Below are 10000 nucleotides of genomic sequence, written 5' to 3'. Positions count from 1 at the left end.
TTTAGGCATCTTGTTAAAATCATAGCCTCAATTTTTCAGGTGCGTCACTCGCAATTCGTTTCCCATCTTGTCCATTCTAGGCCATCCCTGAGTTCATTCCACTAATTTATTAATGTTTTTCTCGTTGCCATGCTCCCACCAATAACGTAGCTCCATTTTCTGCCTTTAAAAGCACACACAACCCACAATTCCTCTATTCGCTCCGACGAAGGGCTAACGCTCGAAACGTCAGCTTTTGTAATCATTACGGTGGCTAATTTAGCATTTCAACTTAATTTGTTGATATATCCAAATTATCCCTGAGTTCCTTTGCGGTATGTTTTCACCTTGTGTCATCTTTTCATTACATAACATAATATTTTTTTTTAGGCTCATTTAGTTACACGTTAGAATAAGAATAAATTCTCTGGCGCAAAAGTGACGCAAACGTCTGTCTTAGTACATTTGCTCAGTCTCGAAGGAGCGGTTCGGAGGGTAGCAAGAAAAAAAGATAGGGATTGGAAAAAGACCTCAGCTCCTAACCTGTAAATGCAACCACCTGGTATTTCTAAAGCCAGTGCATGTTGATTTGTTTTAAATTTTTTTGTTTAAGGTTATTCATAAAATTCGAAATTGCTGGGGGAATGCAACACCCTCAAGAAAGAAGCAAAACTATAACTCATGTTTTTCATCTTTGTGACCAAGTGAAAATTACGTTGTTTTTTCTTCTTTATTAGATGAACGTTCTTTTTATTTACCTTGATACGCGCAACATTTGCGTCCGTTGCTACAAAAGCCCACAATACCCAAGAAATTAGGGCTGGACAGGGAGCAGCTTCGTTCGCAGTACGATCCAGCCTCACAAGGCTCACGCTTTTCAAGCTGAAGAAGAAATTGTCAAACAATCTTTAATTAAGAGCACTTTACCGAATTAAATGTGTCATTTAATCTCGCTTCCTGTTTGACATTTCAGTCATTGAAACAAAAATCGGGGATTTCTTATTATGTCTCTGTTTCGAGAAAAAAGTTCTTATTGGCGATATTTTTATCCAAATTTTTGACAAACATTTATTTTTTACCGCATGCCTGTCTTGATGTAGACCACAGATGACGTCAAATGTGGCACCTAGAGGTTCGCTCACTAAATCTGGAAAATCTCGCCAGCACTTTAATCGAGCATCTAATTTCTCCCTACATCATCAACCTTGAATGAAACCATTTAGGTCCAGAGAATAGAGGAAATGATCACCAACTAAAGAAGTCTGTGTTTATTAAACAAATTCTCCTTGTCAGCGCTATGAGAAATGTATAGAGAGCGGTACGGAAAATTGGCATACTAATGTGAGAGCGTGAAGGTAGGGTGACAGAGCGCCATGCTGCACTAAAAAAAAAACCAATAGTTTTCATGTAACGTCAACTATACGACTGTATTTTGATAGACGACAAATTAGCGCGGGTGACACTGAAATCGCTGTATAGATTTTATGAATGCTCCATTTTGGGGCATATTTCTTCTTAAAAGCATTATCATTGTGGCTCATTAAGGTGACTTTCTTTGCAAGAAACTTATTTCGATTTCACCAAAGTCTATGAATTAATAGTCTCCTTCGCAGCCGTTGGTGGGGGAGGGAGTGTTGCGTGACGAGCCCAAACAACGGCTGCGAAGGAGACTAATGAACTAAAGGAGAAAGGAGAAATGTGAGCTTTCGAAGAATGAAACTAAACTTTGGTAACCTTTACCGCTTCAGTTATTTTTCACTGTCAGTTCAAGCTGAAAAAAGTATCGATGTGCAAAAGTTACCCAAGGCTCCTCGTCGTTAAAGTCGTCAAGCGTCAACTTGGATCGCAAGAAGGAGGAGCTAACCCAGGTGATTGACAGCAAGGCAACCATAGTAACAAGCACAAGCTTCATAGTTGTGAGAATACCCGAAAACAATTTCTGAAAGAGAAAGAGAGTGAATAAATGCGTAAAGAGGAGAAATAGAACACAAATTAATGCATGAAATAATGCATGAGTGGGTGAGAGATTAAATGAAAGAATGAATCGATGGATGAGTGAGTGATTGATTGGATAAATGACCGGCCAACAAACTAAATGAATTCTGTGATAAAAGGAGGAAGAAATGAAAAAAATGAAAAATTAAGTGACTGAATGAATGAGAAAGTGAATGACTGAAGAAATGAATGACCGACTGACAGACTAGCTAAGTGGTTTTTGTCATTATAGTATTTTGTCTTCATTCAAAGCCTTTTTTAAAAACACTTTGGACTGAATTTCTTGAATCTTATCAAACTTGAATGTAGATGGATTTATCATAGAGGCGTTTATCGATCAAACTGGAGGGGTGGAGGGGAGGGGAGGGGAGGGGAGGGGAGGGAGGGTACCCAAAGTGACTGTTGTCTGGTATGTCCTCTTTAAAATGTTTTCAACTGGACAACTTCTTTTGTCTACACTAGACGAAATTAAACGTGATTACGAAATTAACGTTTCTAGTTCGTTCTCAATTTTAATGCCATGTCATTTCCCATTCATTGCTTCTTATGATATCCAAATGCACGCAATAAACCGATGGGAGCCTCGTCTGTATGCCTTGGGTTTTACTGCAAAAATGGCCTCAAGTGCTCTAAATACCTACGTTTCAAACTTATAGAATCTGTATCATCGACAGATAAACAGGTAGAAGAGGCCCTAGGAACGAGGTTGCTGTCAGAGCTCCCAAACATAAATGATTTGTATCCACGACCATACCGGCTTTTCCACTAGACTTCTTAATCAAAATCAAGTTGGTTCTTACACTTGACGAAACTGACGGAGACTGTCGCTTTTTATGTCAGATTATTTCCAGTTTTACATTTATTGCCTTAACAATTCTAGAACTGAGGGCAAACAAATGATCCTGTTCAGCTCATCATAGAGTACAGGTTCTAAATTCGATGAATCATCAGTCAAAAAAACAAACAAAAAAACAAACCACTTTTCTGGGGGAGGGGCTCATTAGGAAGTTTTAAAAGGATCTAACGGGGCACACAAAGTGTTGATATCTGGGCGCGTTGGCCAGCCAAGCCACCTTGCCGTTTATTTAACACCAAGTTACTATTAAGTGATGAAGGAAAAGTGGGAAAAATTAAAGTTAATTTTAGTGCATTTGCAGTTGCCGAAATGTTGTTTGACTTCACAGAGGGTGTTTACGAGCGAAATCCAAAATGTAGCCAACGGTGTGAGGCGACGATGCGATACTTACGGTAAGAAAAGTTTTACTAATGGATAAAAGGCAAGAAAAGATATAAGACGACCAAATGCACAACTTACAAGTAAATTGTGACCTGAAACGAAACATGCAGAACTTGAATGAGAAGAAGATACTGGAATATATTTATTTCATAAAAAATCTTGATTAGGAGGTATTGGATTGATTGACGCTTGGGCTATTTAATTGCTAAGAGAAAATTGGCGGTTTGTTAAAGAAATTTATATGAAATATAAAAGAATGACCTAATATACGAAACAATTAAAAGCGCTGAATAAGAGGCTAATTAACAATGAGAACAAAACGAGGTATGAATAAGAAATTTAGGCTAACTAAGAGATGGTTGTCAGGCAGTTCAGTTCTTCTCTTGAACTCTCGCTCGATTTCAGTGAAAAGCAGGTACTGAAGAATTCAGTAAGATTAAAAAAAAAACAAGAGAAATGTCTAAAATGGAAATTCATTTGGAAAATGTGATAGAGAAACGCTGCAGAGCCTAAATGGACAACAATACCATGGTATATCCATTTGCGAAGATGTGCGATTGGTGCAAAAATTGGCAAAAAAAATTTTGGTTACATAACTGACGCTATCTCAGTATGGCGCCTTTCTCGTCACGGTCAATCACATTCGCTTCGTTTACTGAAAGTTGTTAACTCAGTTGAAACCCCTTGAGGTTAGCTCGGTCGGATTAAATAGGACTGCTTATCTTTGTTGGCTACACCAGGTTATGATTTAAAGACTGCTAAGTCGTCAGCATATGACAAACCGAGAGCTCACGCACCGAAAATTATTATCAATTCTTTCATTTCTTGACAGTTCTCAAAATGAACAAGAGAAAATTGAGTGAAGAATTGTTTCGAAAAGCTTTTCGATATACCCACCTTATTCGATCACAGAAGATGAGTTTCACGTTCACTGTACGATGGTAACAGATGGACTTTTAAACGTTCTCTGCCGGTTAACTCATTATTTAAGGTGGCGCAGCCAAGGCGTCGCCAATCAGAAAGCATTACATATCACAAAAATGTTAAGTGGACTAATTATATTGCAGGACTACTTCGTTAGCAAGAGATCAAGATGAGCATTTAATGAGAAAATTACACTGACGAGATGATTATGAACATTTACCCAACTCAAATGAAAACCACATACAGTGCGCATTAATTGGTTGAAAAGACTCGGCGATACCTAGAAAGGAAACTCACTTGCGCTTCTCAATGAAGAGTATTTTCAGTGAAACACAATCAAACTCGATCTATGACAATTAATATCGGTAAGGCCGTTGGCGTAAAGTTTTTGGTCTAAGGGTGAAAGAATGCTCAGCCTAGTAAGAGCCTTTCAGGACAACACGCCCTGAAAATATCTGTGGAGTGACGAGCCGATCGGACTGCTTGGTCGCGAGATACGCTAAATTAAGAGAGAACTAGCGTCAAGAAATTCATACTAATCAGGGATCTTTCAGGCTCCTTGATAAATTTTTTTCGACCCATCCTCTTTCCTACTCTGGAATATTGTCTCAGGATGATTTTAATTTTGGGGCGAATTCTCGACAACAGCTTTTCTAACCATACTAAGACCAGATTTGGTTTATCACATGGAATCTGGCATGGGAAATGCTAAAAAAAATATTGGTTTGGAAAAGGGCTATTTAAGTCTAGACTCTGTACTTGAAAAAAAAAAAGCTTACCAACACAAGTCTTTTATTATGGTAACTCCATGCGTTTTACAAGCATAAAACATATCGACTTTCGTTTTGAAAGCAAAACTGTTCGGAACTGGAAACCGCTGAATCAAGTCCACATTTTGTAGTTCAATAATTTTAATTTAATTTATTCCGCCCAACTCTCTTTGAAGAAACGGAACAAACAAGATAAGCACAAAGGCTTCCCGCCTTGAAAATAAATTTTTGATTTACTTAATGTTGGCGAATCATGACGGAGAGACTACCCAGTAATCAGTGGTTTTAATTTGCCTTTTTTGCGGTAATGGTTCAGCTCAAATGGAATTCTGCTCGTAGGGGTTCAAGTTGAAATTAAAACTTCTTTGACAGATTATGGCTCGTGGAAGAGTGCATTGTATTCGGAACTCGCGAACCGCACTGAATTAAGAACATTTTAAGAGCTCGGGCGAATCTGAATGGAATAAATTAGAAATTTTTTCAAATGAGAATAATACAGTTACTCTTCTTTTGAGAATATTACGACTCGGCAAGCACTAAGTAGCACGTTACAGGATAACTGGTATGTTTTGCGGTTTGGCCAGAAATTTATTTTCTTGTTTTCGAAAAAGGGTGACTGAAGTAGGTTAATTGCGCCCAAATTGAAAAATATTTTTCAAGATCTATCAGAGCGCGGGAAATGTGGCAAGCAAATCCTGTTCTCGAAATTTCGACCAACTGTGCTCGTCCGAGTCAATTTGGTTAACAATTCGACAATGAGGATATATGATTGGGGTAAAGATGAAAAACATATATGTATATATAAAAAAATAAAGTTGATGATTGACGCTCATCTCGGTACGGCGCTCTCGTCACATTCGAATAGTCACTGTGTACTGGCACGCGGATGAAAAATCTTTCAGCTGATATTTCTGGCCAGATCGGTTAGGTTAGGAAGAGCCGGACATCTTTGTTTGCTGCCTGGTCATGAACTTTGGCTAAACCTATTTGAGAATCTACAGCAGGAGACTGGTTTATCAATAGATCTGGTGAACTCTGTCGATAACTCACGGAATATAATAACCAAAACAACAACAAAAAAGAATAGTTCTCGGTAAAAAAGCGTTTAGAAAAGCTTTCCAGTGCACCTACCTTCTTTGATCACTGAGGACCAGTTTTATGTATACTCCACAATAGTAACAGCTGAACTGTTGATTTTTCTCTGTCTACGCGTCGACTCGTTAATTAAGGTGATTCTGCTTAGGGTCGCCAATCCGGGAGTAGCACTCACCATAACAATTTCAAATGGACGTATATATGAGCACGATCCTTCGCAGTAAAGCACTATTTGAGCAATAGTGAAAATCAGACCTGAAAAAAATTTCAGGCCTGTACGGGATTCGAACCAGAGGTCAGTGGTCAGTGGTCAGTGGTTCGAACCAGAGGTCAGTGGTCAGTGGTCAGTGGTTCGAACCAGAGGTCAGTGGTTCGAATCCCGTACAGGCCTGAAATTTTTTTCAGGTCTGATTTTCACTATTGCTCAAATAGTGCTTTACTGCGAAGGATCGTGCTCATATATACGTCTCATAACCGCAGTTCACACATATGTTTCATATGTTTGTTGTTGTTTGATTTATCATCTACGGGTTTATGTCGAATTAATTTGATGGCCTGCTCCCAGTTGGCTTGATAGCTCAATTGGTAGAGCGCTGCACTAGTATCGCAGAGGTCAGTGGTTCGAATCCCGTACAGGCCTGAAATTTTTTTCAGGTCTGATTTTCACTATTGCTCAAATAGTGCTTTACTGCGAAGGATCGTGCTCATATATACGTCTCATAACCGCAGTTCACACATATGTTTCATATGTTTGTTGTTGTTTAATTTCAAATGGACTAATAAGGTGACGTGACACGAACACATAGATTGAGACTGAAAGCCAACCTCGTTTTCAGGTTTTTCTCTCTTCCAAAATCGAACGAACTTGGGAACGATTTTAAATAAAAGCTATATTAGGAGAACGAAAAGAAGGCTTACTTTTTCTTGGTGTTGCGATTTTCGCAATTCAGTGTAAGTTTTTTTGTGCAATTATCAGGCATTGTCTTTTTTTATCATCCTAAACTTGAATGTTTTGACAGTCTCGTTCATCAGATGTCAACTTTAAAAGTTGTTAAAGCTCTACCATCAATGGACCATTCAACAACGGGGGAGGAGAGAGGGGTCCAACCAAAACAACAGACCTTTATATGTCATTTCATGCTCGACCACATCCCTCCTTCTAGAGCATAGAAAAAGATTTAAAAAATACAAGTGTCAACTCGATACAGCTTCATTATTGATGAATTTTTATTTAAAAAAGTCTTGTTACCACAGTCGCCGACGCGATCGAAATATTTACTTACTGATAAGGAAAGTAATTATTCCTGTGTCTGCGCTTTTACATACAGTGTACAAACTGATTAGTTTCAGATGCTTCTTCACAATAATAGGCGAGTTAATCTGCCGCCATTCACGTTGACGACCTCTCGCCAATCGAACCGGATGTTTCGAGGGGTCCAAAAAGCCATGGCCCTTGGGTAAAGTTGTGATTTGAGGATATTGATCCAGTTCGTTTGTTTTTGCTTTTAGAATTCTGATTTGATCATGAATGACGGCTAAATAAAACGGAATAGCGACTATGAATCCAAAACTAACAGCTCGCATCTTCATGATAAGCGCAGAGGAATAAAAAGAGAAAAATAAAGTAAAATAAAATTTAAAAAAAATTATTAAAATAAAAACGATCATGGACTCTTGATCCTCTCGCTAAATTATATCGATTTACTTTTGCCTTCTGTCCGAGCTGATATGTGGAAAACAAAATTTTCATAAATCGTACTAAGAGACTATGATCTATAATTACTATTATTAACATATAATTCATAATCTATGAGCAACATACATCCAAACTGCATGTTTCAAATTGAAGTATACATTACCTCCTATAGAAATGTGTTATTTTCAATAGCATGAAAATCATGGAGTTTAATCAAATGCTGCTATGAAAGTTTGCATTTCTGTTCGCCTAAATGATTATATGTTTGTACTCATTTACATCCCTTTCTAAGCTTTACACATACCCACTAAGGTGGCTGCAGGACACACGTCCTTCCCGCCCGCGGTAAGGTTGGAGACGATTTGGAGAGAGGTTTTCCGGGGGGTCTGGCACTAATAATTATCAGCGCTGGATCTCTTCCAGACCTCTCACTGGTTCATGGTGATCTAGGCCTTATACTTTCCCGCGGGCGAAGAAACACTCGCATCCAGGCCCTAATAAAGGTGGTCTACGTACTTGCAAGTCATGATTTCCGGGGCATAAGTATCTTCTTTGGTTCAATATATTGAAAGGCTATTGTGAAAGCATAAGATAAATAACAAAGTAGATCTTAATGGTAGCATTACTGAATATAATGATATAAATAAGTTAAAAAGGTATAAATATTTTTATTGTTGGAATTCGAGACGCTTAATTTATGTTATCAAACTATTAACTGCAGTAAATATTTTCTCTTTTCGTTTTGACCATTACGGGATATATGATTTTCACTCTTTTGTTAAAGCAATACACGAGCCGCACCAGCCGGAAATACATAATTTAAACTAACTTATTTACTTCCGGTTTCTTTACTTCCGATACTAAAATCCTAACTTATTTACTTCCGGCTAAGTAAACTTAACAGAGATTCTTTACGCTTAAATAAAAGACGATAACACAAAGAGAGCTTATAACTGGCTTTTTGTGGGTGACTTCTGCGGCTATTTAGCCCTTTAACTTCCAAGATACAAAGGGAGAGTTTGGTCTTCCAGCACGATGGCACCCTCTTGCTGTAAGCTTGTTCGTCTCATAATCTGTTGCTAGGTTAAGTATCGGAATTGCAAGGAGAACCTACTTGTTGATCACCCCTGGAAATTCAAAGGTTTAGGCCGCAGAAGGGAACTTCCAAATATTCGTTTTACAGCAACAAAAGTCCTCTAATGCCTATAAAAGGTTCAGTGGTCACGTCATTTCAATGAGGACTCATCCTCGTCTTGGAAGTGGGAGTGGAAGTGACCACCAATTGCAACCAGGTTGCGGAAAAGGTTATAGCACTCCAGGACTTTTGCCGCAGGTCTAAGCGAGCATGTTTTACTTAGCTGTTCATTTGCCAATTTAAATTTTACATCTCTGGCATTTTCTACATTGCTAATATCTTTGGTCTGTCGTTAAGACGCTTAAAGATTTCCATTGCATCATCGGGCCATTTGTAGCTGACTTTGGCCCAGAGGGGAAGGGGTTCCGAGGTCAAGGGCATGTCGGGTAAAGTTAAACAAACCATCTTCGAAGCTGAGCGATTGCAGGTGTAAAGGTCTCGAAGTACCTCCAGCTCAATCCAAACACGGTTGGTGTCCTGAAAAGAAAAGGTTTCACAATGCCATCGGATTTCCCAATTTGTGTTTATTTCAGTAAGATGAGAGAATTTGGCGAAAAACATGTATTCCGGTGCAGCTGAACCCTGAGAAATGAAACACCTCGCTTCCCAGAGTTCATTCTGAACCAAGAGTGGCAGATTCAAGTGGAAGGACATGTAAGGGTGGTGGGGGGGGGGGGGGGGGGGAAGGGGTTCTGGGCAACCCCTATCAGACCTGTGGGTATTTTCACTCCTTGTCTGAAACCAAAATTTTCAACGACCACGATCGTATAGTACTACCCAACGTGACGAATTTATGATTTACCTATCGTGAAGTATTTACTAGCTCATTTAAGTTTGATCTGTGTTTTGTTCGGAGCTCCTACTCTATCAAAAATTGCTGGATCCATCACTGCTGGCCGATTTCTTTTGACTTGCGCAAAGGGTTCGTCGAGAAAGGGGAACTAATCATAATATATATATTTCATGTCCAAATTGAGCACTGTGGGGTGAGTCATTGCCGCTAGCATTGCGCATAGCTCACTAGGCTTTCCTAGTTTGAGCACTCTGGCATGGCTTAGACGATACCACAAATGTGGGATCAAAGCAATTGTTATGAAGAATGGCTCAAAACAATGGCTGCTTTAAATGCGATAGGAAAAGATGCGATCTCTGTAAGAATTTCTTTGTTG

General features: G+C 38.9%; 1 protein-coding gene and 1 long non-coding RNA gene across 4 annotated transcripts in view; both read right to left on the bottom strand.

Annotated features, from left to right (window-relative positions):
* Positions 1 to 6181, bottom strand: part of LOC111320535 (uncharacterized) — a 6630-nt gene extending 449 nt beyond the window's left edge. The window contains exons 1-4 of one of the 3 annotated variants that reach the window (XR_015992404.1): positions 4109 to 4203; positions 3290 to 3303; positions 1781 to 1918; positions 738 to 861 (exon numbers count right to left, since the gene is read on the bottom strand). This is a non-coding gene — a long non-coding RNA (uncharacterized LOC111320535). Of the gene's footprint in view, positions 1 to 737; positions 862 to 1780; positions 1919 to 3289; positions 3304 to 4108; positions 4238 to 6036 lie in introns of those variants that run through there. The other 2 variants (XR_015992405.1, XR_002693870.2) reach the window with 2 other exon arrangements.
* A 1022-nt stretch (positions 6182 to 7203) lies between these two features.
* LOC111320263 (uncharacterized) overlaps positions 7204 to 10000 on the bottom strand; it is a 15510-nt gene continuing 12713 nt past the window's right edge. Inside the window, exon 12 of the mRNA XM_022922949.2 lies at positions 7204 to 9308. Within this exon, the coding sequence (XP_022778684.1) occupies positions 9096 to 9308 (213 nt within the window). The 3' untranslated portion in view covers positions 7204 to 9095. The remainder of the gene's footprint in view (positions 9309 to 10000) is intronic.

The sequence above is a fragment of the Stylophora pistillata genome, chromosome 10 (assembly GCF_964205215.1).
Source record: "Stylophora pistillata chromosome 10, jaStyPist1.2, whole genome shotgun sequence".
In the NCBI taxonomy this organism is placed as follows: domain Eukaryota; kingdom Metazoa; phylum Cnidaria; class Anthozoa; order Scleractinia; family Pocilloporidae; genus Stylophora; species Stylophora pistillata.
This window is presented reverse-complemented; position numbering and strand designations above follow the sequence as displayed.